This window comes from Stegodyphus dumicola, chromosome 11, assembly GCF_044657685.1.
Source record: "Stegodyphus dumicola isolate Sdum_Otavi_A_Nest chromosome 11, ASM4465768v1".
NCBI lineage: Eukaryota > Metazoa > Arthropoda > Arachnida > Araneae > Eresidae > Stegodyphus > Stegodyphus dumicola.
In genome coordinates, this window is record NC_140778.1 from 74,448,255 (window position 1) to 74,468,975 (window position 20,721).

A 20,721-nucleotide genomic window follows, 5' to 3' on the forward strand; every position below is an offset into this window, starting at 1 on the left:
CGTTCCATTCCTCTTGCCATATTTTGAGTAGGTCTTCTTTGAGAAGCCTCTTTATATGCGATGGTGGTGCACGGATACGGATTTGCTGAACTTCAGAACTGATGGCGGCTTCTTTGGCTAGGGTGTCTGCTGCCTCGTTTCCAACTAGACCAGCATGCGCCTTGACCCAGGTGAGGTGAATGCGTTGCTGGTGGTTTACAGAGAGTAGCTTTTGGATTTCGGAGATAATTGGGGAGGTGTGGCTTAAGTTTTGAATAGCCAGGAGTGAAGATTGGCTGTCTGTACAGATGCATGCTTGGTGGTAGCCGTTACTTAGTATGTCGTTGGTGGCGTTGAGGATGGCCAAGGCTTCTGCCTGGAACACACTATTGAAGTGCCGAAGTGCTGCCTTCCAACGGGTATGTTCATCATTTTGGTGGTAGCAAATGTAGGCGCTACCAACTCCGTCTTCAATCTTGGATCCATCGGTGTAGTAGACGTATGTAGCGTTGGGAATACTAGAATTGCTAGTGTTGTCTATGGTGATGCGGAAGTTTCTCCCTTGAGTGCCTGGGTATGGGCGTTGGGTGAGGCGAGGGTTTTCATATAAGGTCGGACTGTGGGTTGTATCGTGGAAGGTGGCGTCTTTGCGTAGTTGCAGGACTCTGGTTATTGTAGCTTCTTGCTCGGCTCTAAGATATAGTGGTGGTATGCCTGCAAGGATGATGGCCGCAGAGGTGGCTGTGGTGCGAAAACCTTTGCACATCATTAGTGCGAAAGGTCTTTGGATGGTCTGTAGTTGTTTACGTTTCCGGCTTTGCATCGGCTTCGCCCATATTGCGGTAGCGTACAGGACTATGGGTTCAATCACTGTCGTGTACAAAATCTTGTTAATATATGGGTTTCGTCCCCAATTTATACCTTGAAATTGACGGGCCTTGCGTGCAATGGCTTGTGTCTTAATTTTGAGTTGCTGTAGATGTGGGATCCATGTAAGGCCTCTGTCCCATATTAAGCCTAAATACTTGAGCTCTTTGACGATTTTTAGATTTTTCTGTTGGAGTTTAATACATGGATTTCTGCTTGGGTTGGTGCCTGGCTTGGGAATGATAAGAGCGGTTGATTTGGCAGTGGAGATGGTTAATTTGAGTTCTTGACAGAGGAAGCTGAATTTTTGTAATATTTGAGTGCTTCTGTGTTCCAATTCGTTTCTGGTGCGACCCTGGATTAGGAACGCAACGTCGTCTGCATAGGCAACTAGTTGTGTATGCTGTGGCCAGTTGGTGGAGATGATGCTGTTGAAAGTTAGATTCCAGAGCACTGGGCCGGCGCAAGATCCTTGCGGGCATCCTCTCTCCTGCTGTTTGATGGTTGTCCCGTTGTTGTGTGGGACCAGGAGGAAACGATTCTGGAGGTAACTGTCAAATATGCCATAGATGTTACGGGGGCATCGAGATGAGCGGAGAGCTTGTTTAATGGCCGGCCACCAGAGGGTGTCAAAGGCACTCTGAAGGTTAATTGAGACAAAGGCTGTGTGAAGCTGTTGTTCTTTGTTATGATGGATTATCCGTTGAACTTCCTCCAGAGCATGCAGTGTGGAGAAGCCGGAGCGGAAGCCGAACTGCCTGCTGCTTAGGATGTGGTTGTCTTGCAGATGAAAGATGAGTCTTTGTACTATTAGTTTTTCGTAGACTTTCCCTAGAGCCGGCAACAGGCAGATCGGTCGGAGAGAGCTTGGGCTTTGGGGATCTTTGTTCTTTTTAGTGAAGAAGACTACATGACCAGTTTTAAAGGCGCTTGGGAAGAGCTCATGTTTCAGTAGGTTGTTGAAGAAGTGAAGAAAGAAGATGGGATGTGATTTGTAGGCGACCTTGAGGATGCTATAGTCTAGGCCGTCAGGGCCTGGTGCTTTCTTCTTGGGCAGGGTACGATAGATTTGTGCGATTTCTTGCCTGGTGAAGGGAATTTCGTCTTGGGTCATCGGTGCTGCGTGGTTGTTTCTAAGAAGCTTTTGTTCCGGTGAATCATCAGCTGGGTTATCTGAGGGAAAGACGGTGCTCAAGATAATTGCAGCAGTGTTTGAGGTAAGGCTGGTGTTCGAGTTGGCAGTTTGTTGCTGCAAGTAGATTTGGTGGGGTCGAAAAACTTTGCTTGTTGAGATTTTGTAGAGAATTCCGAAGGGATCAGAGTTCTCGCTGCAGAATTTCTTCTAGGTGGTAATTTTTGCAGTCAGTATGCTTCGTTTGTATGTAGCTCTCTCTTTTCTGAACAGTGTTAGGAAGAAGGCGCGTTCCTCTGGGGTGTCTGCTTTGGTATGCAGATTTAAAACAGTTTCTCCTTTCACTGGTAATTGTAATTTTCTTGATAAATCTTCTCGAATTGCAGAGATTTGGCTACCGCCGTCAAGAAGATACCTCACAATACAATTCTTATTTCTGCCCTCAGCCACAGCATACACCGTTTGAAGCATAATATTAGATCCAGTTTTGGCAGAAGAATTTTGAACAATTTCCGCCGATGTTTCGGTTTCCTTATTTTTTACACTGGAAACAGCTGATATGGGATTTACACACACACTTTCATGATATTTACCGTGGCACTTTTTGCAGGAAAACTGTTTGTTCTTACAGTTGATAGCTAAATGTTTACATCCAAAACACAGAAAACATTTTCCTCTACGTTTCAAAATGTTGCGTTTCTCTTCAGAGTTCACCTCAGTACATTTATATTTCGTATGATCTTCTTTGTCACAAAATATACATTTGTATCCAATTGTTGATAAAGCTGAAGCAGTCGGAACTTTCGGTTTATAATTCGGATAAACTTTCGTGCGTTGTTCCTTTTGACGAAAGTATGGTTTCTGATTCGTTTTCGCAGAGTTCATTAAACTTGCAGCTTATCGACAATTAACTTCCTTTTTTAAGAATTCTATAAGTTCCTTTATATCAAATCCTGCTTCCATATTTCGGCTTCGATTAAATTCCAAATTTAATTCCTCTGGAAATTTCTGCAAAATGATAGGACAGAGAATATTTCCATAACTTCCAGAAGTAACGTTTAACGATTCTAAACTTCGAATGTTGACTTCGCATTCATCGTACAGCTTACTCAGTGCTTTAACATTTGCAATGTTGCCCACTGGTTCAAGGGATAATAATTTATTCATATGTGAAGTGATAACAACATCTTGTCTTCCAAAACGTTCTTTCAATATTTCTACTGCGGAATCATAATTCTGGTCACTTAAAGCGAAACCGGAAATGGCAGCTAAAGCATTACCGCCAAGTAAGGATTTTAGGTACGCAAATTTTTCAGTTTTTCCCAATCCACTATGATTGTGAATTGTATTTTCGAACTGGTTCCAGAAGTCCAACCATTTACACGAATCTCCGTAATAAGTTCCGATTTGCAGACGTGGTAACTTCACTGTTTTCGTTTCAACTGGAAGTGCAACATTAGCCGTTTCGTTCTGATGAACTGTTCTAGAAGATTCCGAATTCTTCTTCAAAAATCGTTGCATTCTTCCTCTCCATATAACAGTTTTATCCTGGTATTCTTGACTTAAGATAACTTCATTTTCAATCTCCTCCGAAGTTACTTTCGTTTCTATTTCTGAATCTAAACTTTTCAGTTCGTTGATTTTCTCAATTAACTGTTCATATAAATCCTCGATTATCTCAATTTTCTCATTTAACGGAATATTATTTGCTAAATTCGATTCGACTTTGGTTATCAGTTTCGTAGTTAATTGTCTAACAACCGATCGTTTCTTTTTCAAATGTTCAAGAACGTCCTCCATTTTCGAAATATTCAATCTGTCGATTTTCTGGTTCGCAATAATCCCGGTTTGCAGGCACCATAAACAAAATATGTGTAAATCTCTAATAAATCAGACTGGATCGCAGTTAAAGTAATAAACAGAGGAGTGTTCTTCCACACAACATTTATTCACGAACACCAAAAACGAACTGATACATATACATAATTGACATCACAGTTTCTTTTTACAAACAAACACTACCGCCATCTATTGGCGATCTATGGATACACAATCCTAAACTTAACACCTGGTTCCACGACGTAATATGGAAGCCAAAAATTTTGTTCAGTGTAACAAATTGGATGGTATATCCAACGGGACTGACTGGAAATTTGAAATAAACTCTTTATTTGTGCTCAACGATTGTGCGGGCATCTTCAATAATTCCCTTATCGAGCCAAAAGCTCCGGCAAAAAGCGCGAATGAAAAAACGACACGCGAGTACAACGAAGCCGCAAATCGTATGCAAAGGCGAATGCGAAAGCTGCTGTGATCATTCGTACAAATGTATCACCGAATGTGTTAAATTTGATCCGTATGCATGGTAATTCTGTACTAGCGATATGGAATGAGTTATTAAGTAATTTTGAGAAGGTGTCAAGCGTGAAATTGGACATTCTTCTGCAACAGTTTTTCAATTTTCGGTTCGAGAAAGACGAAAGTATAATGCAATCACTCGCACATTTACTAAACACTGTGGGTGGATCTTCAACGTGAGCAAGAGTTTAGCGGTGAAGGAAAGTTGCTCTAAGAACTTGCTAGCACCACGAATCTTATCTATTCTTCCTGATGACGAATATATCGAGTTCAAATCAGAGTGGGACTCAATGCCAAAGACGGAAAAGTCACCTGAAAAACTGATCGAACACATCAACATCTGGCTGCAGAGAAGAAATCAAGAGCTTAGAAACGAAAGTACGATAACATTTGTGGCAAATGCTAATTATAGCGCAAAACATAGTGAAAAGAAATGGAAGAAGGGTGATAAGAACCTCAGATGGTCAGCCAATCCCAACCCTTGACAACAAATAATGCCAGAACGATGAACAGGCTTAGTAAGACCAGTGATGGTGTGAAGGGTTACAATGGCATCTATTTTCGTTGCAATAAACCCGGGCACATTGGTAAATTTTGCCCAGCTTTCCCTTACATGCCAACCACTACGAATGGCAAAACAGAGACCTTCTTTGCAAATACTCAATGCAGTGCGTTTGCTTGTCAAGAAGATGATTGTGGCCGAAATGTGTCGCTTAAAGACGATGGAGCTACAGCACACATTACAAATTCAACCGAGTATTTCAAGACCTACCGTCACTTTGACAAACAAGCAGAAATCATAGTCGGTAACAAACACACAATATGGCTGTGCGGACATTGACATGTGCGCGACGGTTGGAAACGTACAAAAATCAGTTGAGTACTGTACGCACTAGAAATTGGCAAAAATTTGTTATCAGCCTCAAAGGCAATGAAGCGAGGAATCTCGAACTTTGGTGATTCAGACGATATGATTTGTCGTTTCTTTCGCAAGAAGACCCCAGATAATATACTTTTAGAAGACCCCATATTCATCAAATCGACTCTTTCAACTACGTACAAAACCAGTCAAGCCACAAGGGGGTTCTGCTCCTGCAGCCTACTTGGTTGACAACGAAATGACAACTCCTTTTCCTGAGACGGCAATGAAGACGACGACAAAATTGCCATTATCACTTTGGCATCGACGACTTGGGCATCAAGAATACAGTGCGTGAAACAGAACTTGCGCCAAAATGGTATAGATTTTATCGACGATAGACTATTTTGTGAGCCATACGCTTATGGTAAACAAAGTCGACAAACATTTAAACCAAAACGATTCAGAACACAAAAGTCTGGTGAGATAACACATGCAGACTTACTCGAATCGCCAGTCTTATCAAGAGGTGGAAAGAAATACATGTTAGTGATTAAGGACGATTACTCTAAGTTTCGACATGTAGAATTTCTGAGACATAAAGACGAGGCTGTGGGTAAAATCAAGCAGTTTCTTGTTCGTACCAACAAAAATGGTATAAATGTAAAAGAACTGGTCACACACGGTGGTCGTGAGTTTGACAATGATAAATTGGTGAAACTCACTGATGATGCAGGCATCAAGCTGCGAATCACTATGCCATATTCACCAGAACAAAACGGATTGGTTGAAAGAGAGAATTGCACAATAATGAATGCAGTTCGCACTATGATCAAGGAATCAGGCCTACCACAGTTCCTATGGGCAGAAGCAGCATCTACAGCTGTGTACGTTCTCAATCAAACTGGGAAAGTAAGACTACGGGAAAATCTCCGTTTGAGAAATGGTTTGGACGCAAGCCGGCAATCAACAGAATTCGAGTTTTGGGATCAGCTGCATTTGTACATGTACCAAATGTCAACAGAGGTAAATTAGATGACAATGCTATAAAGGGCTATTTGGTTGGTTATTGTGATGACGATGGGTATCGCATTCTCATACCATCAAGGAATGATACAATAAAAAGTGCCAATGTAGTGTTCAATGAAGAGAAAATCGGCCCTACTTCCCAACCTTCAAAATTAGCATCTAACACGGTCTATCAAGCGGTATGAAGTTTATTTTGGAAGATGCACACGATGGTGCAGACACACAGGTACAGGTAAAAGTGAGGGGAACACCTGAACTTCATGACACGAACAGGTGTTGTTCCCTTTCACTAACCGTTCTAGAGTTTACCTCCGATGGGACCTCATGAGGGTGTTTTCTGTTAAAGGATTATTGTTATTGGGGTTTTGTAAGGACAAGGAAGGTTCGTAAATTTGCTCTTCTGCGTGCCAGACCTCTCACACACTAAAAGCCGAGCGTTAGGGCCAGGGCGCTCCCGCCGCCGCCCATCATTCTCTCCACCTTCAGGGACTTTATCTCGGGGGTGCCTAACTTACCTTTGGGATCGGAGGGCTAGTTTATTTAAACATTTTGGTTACATTTTCACATACATACATTACATATTACAAAATTTTCATTACACATATTTACATGAAGCGTACATTTCAGAGGCTTAGTGTTTATAGAGTGGTGGTGTTGTGTTTTGTGTTAGAGCCGATAGAAGTTTGTAGTACTATGAGTTCTCAGTTCATTGGCTCTGATGTATGTGATTTTTTGGGGTGTGTTGTGTATTACTGGGGGGTTGTATGATTCGTCAAGGTACAACTTCACAGTTCAAGTTCAAGAGTTCAAAAGTTCTTTGTTGTACCTGACTTATGGCGTGGAGGTGGAAGTGTTCGTTAGTAGTTCACCCCGTCATTTATGTCGACACATTGCACAGATCTAATCCGAGGTTATTTAATTTGGTGTGGATTTTGTCGAAGTTTTTATGGAGGTGTTGGAGTTTGACTATCATTTTCTTGTATGCAGTATTTATTGTAGAGGGATGTCGTATATGCAGATTTTGAGTTAGTGGGCAGATGAAGTGGTAATGATCTGCATCACCTCTGTCCCCGCAGATACAGGCGTCTGTTATTGAAAGATTCTTTTGTTGAAGTATGTTGGGTAGGGGCCGTGTTCGGTGAGATAGCTGGTGATTGATGGTCTGGTGCTTTTTGTTTCCGTATCACATGTTGGATAGAATTGATATGTCCGTCTGCCAGTGGTGCCGTTATCCCATGCCATTTGCCATTCTTGTTGTATCTGCTGTTTGATTTGATTTTTGAGGTGTGTTATGGGAAGTTTGATGTTGACGGGGGTTGTTTCTTGGTTTATGGCTGCTTCTCTTGCTAGGCTGTCTGCAACGTCGTTACCTCTGTTTTGACTGTGGCCTTTAATCCATTCTATTGAGATTCTGGTCTGTGGGGTTTGTAGAGTGGTTGAGTTAATTTCAAAGGCTTTTGGAGATTTGTTGTCGGAGTCTTTGAGTGCGAGGAGAGCTGCTTGACTGTCTGTCTTGATGAGTAGGTTTTTTATGTTCTTTTCTTGGGCTATTGATATTGCGTTTTTGATGGCTGCTAATTCCGCTTGGAACACGCTATTGTTGTTGTTGAGGTAACCTTTCCATTTTAATTCTATTGTGATTTGGTCTTGAATGGGGAAATAGACGCCGCAGCCAACTTTGCCTTCTATTTTGGAGCCGTCTGTATAGGAGATTGTTTGGTTGCGTTGGTGATGTTTGCCTGTATTGTTGGTTGGGATGAACTTGACATTTGTGTGGGGTGTGGCTGGATGTCGATTGTAGGGAGGAGGTCTTGTCTCATATTCTTCTGCATTGTAGATTTTGTCTTCGTGGGTGATGGGGATTTTGAGTTGTGTTACTGTAGCATAGATGGCTTCGTAGATTGCTTGAAGGCAGAGGTGGCAGCAATTACATCCAGTGCAGCGTTTGATGTTGTTTGATAGGCTCTTGTAATATTGAGGGTGAACTGTCGTTGTATTGTTGTTAAGATTTTCTTTTTCCTTTCCGTCATCGGTAGAGCCCACACTGCTGCTCCGTATGTGACTATTTTTCCGATGACGGTTTGGAGGAGGATTTTTGTGATGTGGGGGTTTAAACCCCAGTTGGTGCCATGAAGTCTTCTCAGGTTTTGTCCAATGTGGTGTGTTTTGTTCTTGAGTTCCTGTAGATGTTCTATGAAGTTAAGTTTTTGATCGATTAATATTCCGAGGTATTTTAGGGTCTTGGTGTATTTTACTTTGTTTTTTTCCAGCTTGACTGATAGTTGTTTTGTTAGATTTTGGCCTGGTTTATGGAAGGTGATGATTCTTGATTTTGATGGGGAGATTTGTAGTTTGAAATTTTTACATCTTTGGTGGAATGTATTTACTATGTCTTGACAGTTCTTTTCTAGGATGTCATGTGTTCTCCCTCCAATGACGAAGGCGATATCGTCGGCGAAGACTGTTATTTTTGCGTATGGGGGCCATTCTTTGTTGATGATTTCATTGAACGTGAGGACCCACAGGTCCGCACTCATGCAGGCTCCCTGTGGGCACCCTCGGGCTTGGTGTCTGGTAGTGCTCTGATGAAGATGAACCAACACAGATGACCGCGCGTACATTGCGAGACTGTTCAGCTATCCAACGGCCTGTCCGGTTTAATGACTACGACGTGTATAACAGCATTCTGAAATTGGAAGAGCTTAAAACATATGTCAAAGCAACAAAGTCTCCTGAATACGCCTACTGAAAACGAGCCATTGACGAAGAAATGGCTTCGCATGCCAAACATGGAACATTGCAACTTGTTGAACCACTTAACGGACGTAAAGTCCTCGACAATTGCTGGGTTTATAGAGTGAAGACAAATCCCGATGGCTCAATCGAGAGATTCAAGGCCCGTTTAGTAGCAAAAGGGTACACCCAGACGGTGAACATCGACTGCGAAGACACATTTAGCCCGGTGTGTCGCTATGACACTATTCGACCTCTAACTGCAATGGCAACCAAGAAGAATCTCAACTTATATCAAATTGACGTGGAGACGGCATTCCTTTACGGTGACCTAACTGAGGAGATCTACGTGTATCAACCCGAAGGCTATAACGACAGAAGTAAGTGTGTATGCAAGATGCTTCGACCTTTATACGGCTTAAAACAAGCTAGACGATGTTGGAATGCCAAGTTTACTGATGTGCTGAAGAAACATGGCATGATACAAAGTAAATCCGACAACTGCTTGTTCATACGAAATGATTATGGACATAAGATGCTGATGGCGATTTATGTTGATGATGGCTGTGCGATGTAGTGAGCGTTGTTTAGCGTAGTAAGAAATGAGATGCGTAATCAACAATATAATTTAATTACTTATTCTTAGCAAGAACAGAGACAGCGTTATTTCAGCGAAAGATGTTGCGTTAGCGTTCTACTGCGTAGAAGAATAATGTATCTCAGTTGCCAATTCTCAGAGACTAAACTTTACATTATTTCTTGTTGCCAGATGTAACAGATTAACGTAATAAATGCATAATAACAACAATGCGACGGGAAAGTGCTCCGTTAGCCAAACGATAAAGTTAGAAGTACGGAACAATGGCATTGTAGCTGTTCAGGACAAAGCAGCATTCTTCACATTTATTGACGAGCTCAAGCAACATTTTAACATTCGAGTAACGACGTTAAATTGTTTCCTTGGTCTACAATTTGAACGTTTGAAAGACGGCTCACTCTTCCTGCACCAAGAAGCATTTACAAGAAAGATATTAGAGCGATATGGATATGCTAAAACATCACACATTCCAGTAAAGAAGTCGACTCTCAAGGTCGACTATGGTCAACCGAATGACGACGGCATGATAAAGATCAAGGAGGCGAAGCCTCTTAGCAGTGAAATTCCATACCGATCAGTAGTTGGCAGTTTTCTGTACTTGGCGATGGGAACCCAATCGGATATGGCTTACGCAGTGAGTTTGATGTCTCGAAAGCTGAACAATCCTATAGAGATTGATTGGGAAATCGTACAGACAACATTAAGGTACCTTCGCAATACCATAGAACACGGCATTTTGTACAGTAATGAAGGTGATAGATGTTTGATGTTGTTTAGTGATGCAGATAACAACAGCTGTGCAGAAACACGCAGGTCTCGAACAAATGTTATTTCTTTCTATGGTGGAGGTGCAATTATGTGGCGACGTAAGCTACAGGAGGCCATATCCAATTCGACGACAGAGGCAGAGTTCATGGCAGCAGCTGATGCTACAAAAGACCTTATATAGTTGAAGAGCTTGTTCAATGAGATAACTAATAATGTCTCATTGCCTATACTACAAATTGATAATCAGAGTACTGTCAAATACATCAAAAATCCAATGTTCCACGCACGCACAAAGCACACTGACCAAAGGTACAAGTTTGCGCAAGATGAGTTCTCGAAGGGACGTTTTCAATTAGGCTATGTCAGAAGTAATAAACAACGACCAGACATTCTGACGAAGGCGCTTCCAGCACCTCAGTTTCATTTCCAGAAAAAGTTGATTGGTGTAAAATAAGTCAATAAGTAATATGAACCGTGATTATTTTTAATGCTCGAAGGAGGCTGTTGAGAATCGAGCATTTAATTAATATTATGTGCAGTTCCAGTGGCTTTATTCTTTTATTACTTTTTATGCATCTGGCATCACTATTATTTTTGTCATTCTAAAAGTTGTCATGTAAACAATAAGACGTACATAAGTTCTCTTTAATTTTTTTTGTTAATAAAGTCAAAAATTTAATTAGCCATCACTCTGTTTGTTAATTTTATAACAGAAACATTTGGAAGAAGTTTTTGCCTTACTTAACGAGGCCGGTTTCAAAATAAATGGAAGAAAATGCAAGTTCGCTGCAAAGGAATTGTGACAGTTAGGATAAAAAATTTCTAATAAGGGCATAGAGACTGATGACTCAAAAATAAAGTCAATTAAAAGTTATCCTTCTCTAAATACGGCTAAAAATTGTTTTCATTTCTGGGCTTATGTTCATGTTATAGAATTTATATAAAGTATTTTGCGAAAATAGTTGAGCCTCTTTTCGTGCTAAAAAGAAAGAAAAGTTGATTTTCTTGGACAGGCGAGTCGAACACCGCTTTTGAACAACTAAAGAATGCTCTAATTAATGCCCCAGTCCTTAAATTCCCAGAAGGCGAACAAGGTCTAGAGCTTTCAGCGGATGCATCCGATTATGCAGTTGGAGCGGTGCTCTCCCAAAATGGGTAACCTATAGCTTTTTTTCCGAAAACCTTGAATGCTACCCAGAGGAACTATTCCACCACTAAGGGAGAAACGCTCGCTGTCTTATTAGCAGTTCAGAAGTTTCGTGTCTACTTCGGAAGTTCACCGATAACGGTCTACTCAGATCATGCGGCAGTGGGTCGCTTGCAATTTATCGCCTCGCCTGATACGGTGGACTTTAAAATCACAGGAATTCAATTTAATCATAAAACACACACCTGGAAAAGAAAACGTAGTCGCCGATGCCCCTTCACGAATAAAAATTGATGAAGAATGAAACACAATCAAGTGTGCTATGCTCACTTCAAGAGTTATTGAGTCTCGTGATACAATAGTTGAAGAACTGAAAAAGGACCCAGAATTCAAAGATATTTACGCATACCTGGAAGACCCTGAAAAGTTTGAACATATTGTTGCGTGCGTACGGGTTCGTTATGAAATGAATGCACAAGTCCGATGAAAAATGAACAAAAATTTATTATTATCACAACAAAAATGCTTAAATTTTCTCAAATTATCATGCAGTATTACAATATCTCACAGTAGTTTTCTTTTAACTACTCAAATGTCAATAGAACGTAATTCAAAACAGCTAAGGAACGCTAATCCGCGAATTCGCTACAATCAACAACAGTAGTTTTCTAAACAACAACAAACTAAGCAACTACTCCAAACTGAGATGTTTTCCTCCTTTTATAAGATTTTAAAATCACGCGCTAGAATTTTCCAGTACTTTCTCGAAATCAAAAAGAGATATTTATTTATTTAATGCACGCGCTCTTGTATTTTCAATTTTCCGGCTTAGCTTTCTTTTAATATTCGTCACGCGCTGCACTGCGCGAGAAATAAAACCATTTAATTTCTAATTGAACTAACATTAGCTTTTTAAATACCAAATTCGTAACACTGCCCCCTTCCCAAGGACTGCACGTCCCGGGCAGTACAATCCCTGGACAGGAAGCAAAACTTACAACTGTGGCATAAATGCATTAATAAGCATTACATTACAATAATAAACAACATGAACAATAAATGCAATACATAAAACAAATCAAATGCTATCAAATACAAATCAAATACACATTTAAAAACAAAAATGGACCATGGTCTTATACTATTTACATTATGTACTATGGCCATAGTAATGAGCTAACCTGTCGTAATGAACGACTTTAGGTTTAGAGTTCGAAGACTTACGAATCCGAACCACGACGTCATTCAGTCTGTTTAGGACTGTGTACGGCCCATCCCAAGGTGACTGTAATTTCGGACAAAGTCCTTTCCGTCGAGTCAGATTCCACAACCACACCTTGTCTCCTTCGTGGAATTGATGTTCAGTAGCTCTTGTGTCGTAACGGGTCTTCATCTTCTCCGTCGCCAAGTTGACTCGCTCTCGTGCAAAATTGTGCATCACTTCAAACCGGGCCTGGAGATCTTGAATATATTCCTCAGACGATGAAGGAGCATCCGGAGGGCGGCCAAACAATAGATCACAAGGCAGACGAAGGTCAAGACCGAAGAGCATCTGTGATGGAGAATAGCCGGTAGTCTAGTGGACAGCACTGCGGTAAGCCAGTAAAAAGAGTGGTAATTTCTTGTCCCAGTCCTGTTGGTTTCTGGAAACCACTAATGAGAGGTTATTAAGGATGGTTCGATTGAACCTCTCTACCATGCCGTCCGACTGGGGATGCAATGGCGTCGTTTGAGTTTTGTCAATGCCAAGTAGTTTGCATAGTTCTTTGATTACTGCCGAGGCAAAATTCCTTCACTGATCGGAATGTAATTGAAGAGGCACTCCGAACCTGGAAACCCAGTGCTGTATCATTACCTCAGCTACTGTGACTGCCTCTTGATCAGGAATAGGATAAGCTTCAGGCCACTTGGTGAAGTAATCAATGACAACGAGTATGTATTTGTTGCCATCAGCAGTTCGTGGCAGAGGTCCCAGGATGTCAAAGGCGATACGTTCAAAAGGCGCACCTACGTTGTAACGTTGCAGTCTGCCTCGGCTGCGTTTCCTCGGTCCTTTCCGACCTGCACAGGCATCGCAAGATCGGCACCACTTTTGCACGTCATTCTTTGCATTATTCCAGTAAAAGCGCTCACGAACTCTCTGTAAGGTCTTCATAATTCCAAAGTGACCTCCTGTAGGGCTGTTATGTAGTTCTCTGAGGACATCAGGAATCCGGGATCTCGGAAGTATCAGTTGCCATCGGAACGTCTTCCCATCATCCGACTCGAATTTCCGGTATAAGACGCCGTTTCGAATGTGAAGTGAATCCCAGAGTGCCCAGTATTGTTTTGTTGTAGGACTACAGATAGAAATGTCCTGCCATGTAGGTTTTCTGTTTGATGACTCTATTAAATCAAGTATGGGTTTAATGTCGCGGTCTTCCAGCTGGTCTTTCCTGACTTCATCATCACTCCACGGGTCTCGAGCAGCCGATGTTGATGTTGTAATTTGTCTTGCGACCGGAGTCAGCAGTTCGTATTTCGCTTCCATCCTGGAACAATATCGGCAGTTTTCTTGGCAAGGTCTTCTAGACAGGGCGTCGGCGTTTCCGTGTGATGATCCCTTACGATGACGGATAGTGATGTCATATTCTTGGAGTCTCTGTATCCACCTGGCTATTTGACCCTCAGGATTTTTGAAATTTAAAAGCCACGCCAATGAGGCATGGTCCGTGCGGAGGAGGAATTTTCTTCCGTATAGATAATGATGGAAATGTTCTACAGCTTTGACTATGGCGAGCAACTCTTTCCTTGTGACACAGTAATTCCTCTCCAGTTTAGACAGGCACTTGCTCCAGTAAGCTACTACACGTTCTTGGCCGTCTATTTCTTGGGACAAAACAGCACCGACACTTTCATTGCTCGCGTCGGTGTCGAGAATAAATGGTCTGTCGAGCTGAGGATACGTCAGGATTGGAGCAGATGTTAAAGCTTCCTTTAAGTTGTTAAATGCATCCTCGCATTCCTTTGCCACAAGAATCTTTGCTTGCTCTCTGTCAGCTTCTGAAGTGGTCTTGCGATGGAAGAAAAGTTCTTCACGAATCTCCTATAGTAGGTGCAAAGCCCTAGGAAGCTTCTCAGCTGATGGACATTTTCGGGACGCGTCCAGGATTTAACCGCTGATACCTTTTCAGGATCCGTGCGCACACCTTCTGCAGAGATGACATGTCCCAGGTAAGTCACTTCCTTTCGAAACAATTTGCATTTAGCGGGAGTCAGCTTCAGATTGGCCTCTTTCAGTTTCTGAAGCACCTTTCTAAGATTTTCTAGATGCTCTTCAAAACTCTTTCCGACGATGATGATATCGTCCAGGTATATCAGACAGGCTTCGTAAGAAAGGCCTTTCAAAACAGTCTCCATAAGACGTTCGAATGTTGCCGGCGCATTACACAGTCCAAACGGCATCACTTTGAACTGCCAAAGTCCTTGTCCCGTAGTAAATGCCGTCTTTTCTCGGTCAACAGGATGGATTTCTACCTGCCAATACCCACTCTTTAAACTAAGTGTTGAGAACCACTTGCTTCCAGAAAGAGTGTCTAGAATGTCATCAATTCTAGGAAGAGGGTAACTGTCTTTCTTCGTAACCTCATTCAACCGGCGATAGTCAACGCAAAATCTTGTTGAGCCGTCTTTCTTTCTGACGAGAACGATGGGAGATGCCCATGGACTCGCTGAAGGCTCGATGACATCGCCTTCTTCCATATCTTTTAACAGTGTTCGCACCTCTTCCTGTTTAGCAAACGGTAGACGTCTTGGATGTTGCTTGATCGGGGGATGATCGCCAGTATCTATTCTATGTTGTGTCAAACTAGTTCGACCCACGTCAGAAGACGAGCGGGAGAAAACAACTTGAAGATCTTTAATGACGCGATCGGCAGCATTTTTCTCTTTATCGTTTAATTGTGCATTCTGCAATAACTCCGATGTAATGCTCTCTGAGGACACGGATTCTGGGATGTTACTCTTTTTTTCAACGCTGGTTACTGGAGTACATGTTGCAACCACTTCACCTTTCTTAATAACTCTCGACTTTTCAGTTACATTGGCGACTCTCACCGGGATAACCGTTATGGATAGGTCGACGAGTGTTGAGGCTACTAATACTCCTTTTGGGATATTACAGTTATTGGGATATTCTATGATGCCGTAGCGGAAATTTCTATTTTCGGCTATGGATCCAGGAAGTAAAATTTCTGTTCTTGCCGGTATTGTAATATAGTCTTGTGCTATGATTTTATGGACAGATTTAACTTCTTCATCATTAACGAGAAATAACGCTATGTCCTCAGATGTAGAATGCAATTCGTTATTTTTAAAATCCAAGGAAGAATTGTATTTCCTTAGAAAGTCCAATCCGAGTATGCAAGAATCAGTGATTTCTGCTACATATGCCGTGTGATGGTAAGCGGCACTTCCAAACGTGATGTTAACATTTACGTTTCCGTCGATGTCGATCTTCTCACCGGACACAGTCTGGAGTGTAACGCAGGGCGGCGTCCAGATAAGTTTGTTTCCTAGTTGTTGAGCCAAATCTTTTCGGATGATGGTAACGTTGGCTCCTGTATCTATAGTCATATTGCACGGAACTCCATTAATATGTCCTATTATGAAAAGTCCATTACTGCCGCCTCTCACTGCAGAAATCTGAAGCGCTTTAAACGGGGGCTTTTCATTATCTGGCAACCTCCGCCCCGCGAGATGGCCACTAATTAGTTTCCCTGCTGCTTGTTAGAAGCGGTCTTAACAGCAGTACCCTGGGATGTTTTGCAGTTTCGTCGTATGTGTCCTTCAGCACCGCAGTTCCAGCACTTAACGGTCGGTTTCTTCTCACCAATATTCCGTCTCGAGGCGTTCAGTTGTCTAGTTAAATCGTCAAGTCGAGCGGTGACTTGATCCCCTGGCTCCTGGACTTGAGCAGCTCTGACTGGGTGGCGGTCTCGACGAGTGGCTTGCTGGGCTGCCTCAAATTTCATGGCGTACACTAGAGCACTTTTTAAATCTTTTACATCCGCCATTCGTAGAGCTTTCTGTATTTCAGTATCTCGGATGCCGTCGATAAAGTATTGCAAGGACAGGATTTCCCTTGTTTCTGTCGGGCATTCCGAAAAGGCGAGATGGGACAGCCTTTCATCATCCGCGGCGAGCTCCTGAAGTGTTTCGGTAGGCTTCTGTTGACGAGATTTTAATTGGAGCCTGCTGTAGTCTTTTAAACACTTCTCCCCAAAGCGCAACTCCAAGGCGCCGGACAGAGCTTCGAAATCTAACCTTTTGTTTTCGGGAAGAGTCTGAAGGATATCCGCTGCGTCGGCTCTTAGAGAAGCGGCGAGATGACAGGCCTTAGCTTGGGAATCCCATCCATTCGCATCCGCCACGATAGAAAATTGTGTCTTATACACCTGCCAGGAGGTCTTCCCATCATATGTGGATAGCTTCAGAGGTGGACGAGCAGGCATTGGTAAGAATTTAAAATCATCACTCCTGCTCCCTGCCGACGCTACGAATTTCTTTAAAGTATCCATTTCTTTGGCAACTGCAGAAACTCTCTCATCAATTTGTTCTTTTACAGAAGAAATTCTTTCTTCTATTTCTTCTTTCACCGAAGAAACTCTTTCTTCAATATGTCCAACTTTATTTTCAACTGCGTCAATTCTGCCTTCCATAGCTTCAAATTTATTTTCTATTATGCAAGTAATTTCTCTTTTCATTTCTTCTTGACCAGCTTGAACGGCTTTCATTTCGTCCTTAACGGATTCCTGGCCCAATTTCATTTCTTCCTTAACGGATTCCTGGCCCAATTTCATTTCTTCTTTAAATGATGCTTGGCCAGCTTCCATCTTTTCTTGGAATGCAGCAAAAGCACTAATGAGCTGTCTCAATTGTTCTTCCATCGCTCTTGTTATTGGCATTCAAATCCCACTTCTGACGCCAAAAATTGTTGCGTGCGTACGGGTTCGTTATGAAATGAATGCACAAGTCCGATGAAAAATGAACAAAAATTTATTATTATCACAACAAAAATGCTTAAATTTTCTCAAATTATCATGCAGTATTACAATATCTCACAGTAGTTTTCTTTTAACTACTCAAATGTCAATAGAACGTAATTCAAAACAGCTAAAGAACGCTAATCCGCGAATTCGCTACAATCAACAACAGTAGTTTTCTAAACAACAACAAACTAAGCAACTACTACAAACTGAGATGTTTTCCTCCTTTTATAAGATTTTAAAATCACGCGTTAGAATTTTCCAGTACTTTCTCGAAATCAAAAAGAGATATTTATTTATTTAATGCACGCGCTCTTGTATTTTCAATTTTCCGGCTTAGCTTTCTTTTAATATTCGTCACGCGCTGCACTGCGTGAGTAATAAAACCATTTAATTTCTAATTGAACTAACATTAGCTTTTTAAATACCAAATTCGTAACACTATAGATTTAACGGCTCGATAATAGCAATAGGGCGCAGCATTACGAAATAATCGACAAATTGTTATTTTATACAAAGGTAACAAATGAAAATCAGGAATACCGATCTTAGAGGAGTTGCACGATCTACCATCTGCTGAACATTTCGGAATACGAAAAACACTAAAGAGGGTACGCGAAGCGGTTTATCTTCCGCAGTTACAAAGAATTGTTACGGCGTATGTTAAGTCGTGTCATACGTGCCAATTAATAAACGATGTTAATTACAGCCCGGCTGGGTATTTAAAAACATAAAGACCACTTTTCCAAATGAAATACTAGGCATATATTTGCTTGTATCCTACCCTAGGACAAAAATAAGTAAAAACAGATATCTATTAACAATTGCTGACCATTTTTCAAAATGGGTAGAAATAGTCCCTCTTAACGAGCTTCAGCTAAAATAGTCGCTGATTCGTTCTTAAATAAATATATTTTAAAATACGGGGCCCCACTAAAAGTAATATCAGATAACGGAAAACGTGCACAGGACTTAGCATACGCCATCTAAAAATTGTACCATATAGACCGCAGTCGAATATAGCGGCACGCGTAAATAAGAATATTGTAAAAATTAATAGGGGATATGTGAAAAAGTTTCATGACCGCTGGAACAGCTGTGTCAATGAGTTAGGTTTTGCCTTGAGAACCGCAAAGCATGATACGACGCAGAAGACCCCCACGGAGTTATTTTTAGGAAGAAAAATCATAACGCCTTTGGATAAGCTGTTCTTTGTACAACAGAGACAAGAAGAATTCAAGTTAAAAGATATACAGAGAATTATCGACGAAGCAATTAAAAGCTCTGATATAGCAAGACAAAAGCAAAAAGTCTATTATGATAGAAATAGAAGGGACTTGGAATATAAAGTGGGACAGAAAGTTCTTAAGTTGAAATACTCGTTATCCTCTGCACCCGAAAACAGAGCTGCGAAGTTTGAGCCCAGGTTTGAAGAGCCGTACATGGTCGAAAGAATAAGAGAAGCCACGTTTTATTTAAAGGCCGAAAATGGCCAAAAACCGGTTGCAAATATTGACCAAATAAGGCCGTACTACAGCCTTAATGATTTTAAAGTTTTACAGGATTTATTACAGGATCCTGAAAGTGAGGAGAGAAGCCCGCCAGCTCAAGAGCACAGCTGGGGTCGTCCAACACAAAAGAGGAAGCAGAGCCAGTAATCTTCAACCGGGGGAATCCAATCCAGTAATGCTGTTGGATCTCTCAATAGAATTCTAAAAGGTCAAAAGAGATCTCTTACCTTTTCTTTCAACCGGGAGCCGAGCTTGTTCCATTCTAAATTCTTATTCGATGAAATATCTAAATTCGAAGCTTTTGCATGAAGAGGGACACTTCTGTATGACGTAAACAGATTATATTTAGATACATTTATACATTTTACATACAATTATTAGGTTACATAAAAATTACCCGCTCTCCATCTAACAGTCATTCGAGTTCGGGTTCAGAGTTCTAACTACGTTCTTGCGTAGGATTATTCTCGAGTTTAGATGTAATGGTGCTGATAGTCCGGAATTTAGATGTGGTGGCGCGGTTAGTCCAGAGTTTAGATGCAACATCACCTCTCACCTTTGAGATCCGACGATGCGGAGGAACTCAATACACACAGGTAACGTCGATGACACAGTTTCCAACAGCAACAACTACAAGGGAGGTCCAATTAGGTCCAGGATGGAGAATGAAAAGTTAAAAAAGACCTGTGGACGCAACCGGAGCCAAATTACTGATCGTACAAGTTCATGCTAAAATGATTGTATTCAATAACAAGGTATTTCATTTAGTGTCGAAGTGAAATTAAGAATCGGGACTCTCCGGATGTTTTATTATTTCGCGGAGGATGGAATAAAATGCGCATGTGTAAAGCCTACGAAAATTGCTGGTTTGATCATTCCGGATATTGGACGTCCGAATTTTGGACATTGTACTGTACACTATTTCATGTAGTGGATAATTAATCAGAGAAACCAAGTATGTAATGTAAAATTCCCTTATTTTAAGTAAACAGTTTGAAGAATAAAATGACGTCTTCCGTGTACATGACAAACATTTATTTAAGCTATGAAGACGTTGAAGAGCAGAGTAGAAACATGATATTACACAGCGCTTAGCACTTCTCGCTCACATGCGATACTCACCATTGACTTTGGCTAACTGCCTAGAAAAGTATTACGCAGCAGAGAACTTGCTTATCATGCGCATGCGCTAGGAGAATCAACGGCGGTTGCCAACATACCCCCTTTCGACGATGATTCTCCTATTCCTGAAAAGTAAAACAAAATACATGTTAAACAGTATTCAATCCTATAATTGTACAACAGTTTTGATGTTTAACAGGAGTCAGGGATTTGGTTAACACTTCAGCTCCCATTTCACTGGTTGGTATGTACTGCACATCTAATTCACCGCGTTCATATACTTCACACACAAAATGATGACGAATGTCTATGTGCTTTGTACGGGAGTGAAACACCGAGTTCTTCGTAATTTTCTGAGCCCCTTTATTGTCGCAGTATATTGTTGTTGGGTTTTCTATGTTGTAACCCAGCTCCTTCAGGAAACGACGTAGGTAGACGGTTTCTTTGGCGGCCTCAGACAAAGCCATATATTCCGCCTCCGTTGAAGATAGAGCCACACTGCGTTGTTTTCATGATTCCCAGGTTAGGGCTGAACCACTTAATATATATACAACACCTGTGTAGGATTTTCGATCATCGACATTTGATGCCC

General features: G+C 41.4%; 1 protein-coding gene across 1 annotated transcript; it reads left to right on the forward strand.

The window, feature by feature from the left end:
- Positions 1-9,748: 9,748 nt before the first annotated feature.
- Positions 9,749-10,504, forward strand: LOC146994112 (uncharacterized). Its single transcript, XM_085826307.1, has one exon. It carries the CDS (start codon positions 9,749-9,751, stop codon positions 10,502-10,504), a length of 756 nt encoding a protein of 251 aa, XP_085682433.1.
- Positions 10,505-20,721: the final 10,217 nt, after the last annotated feature.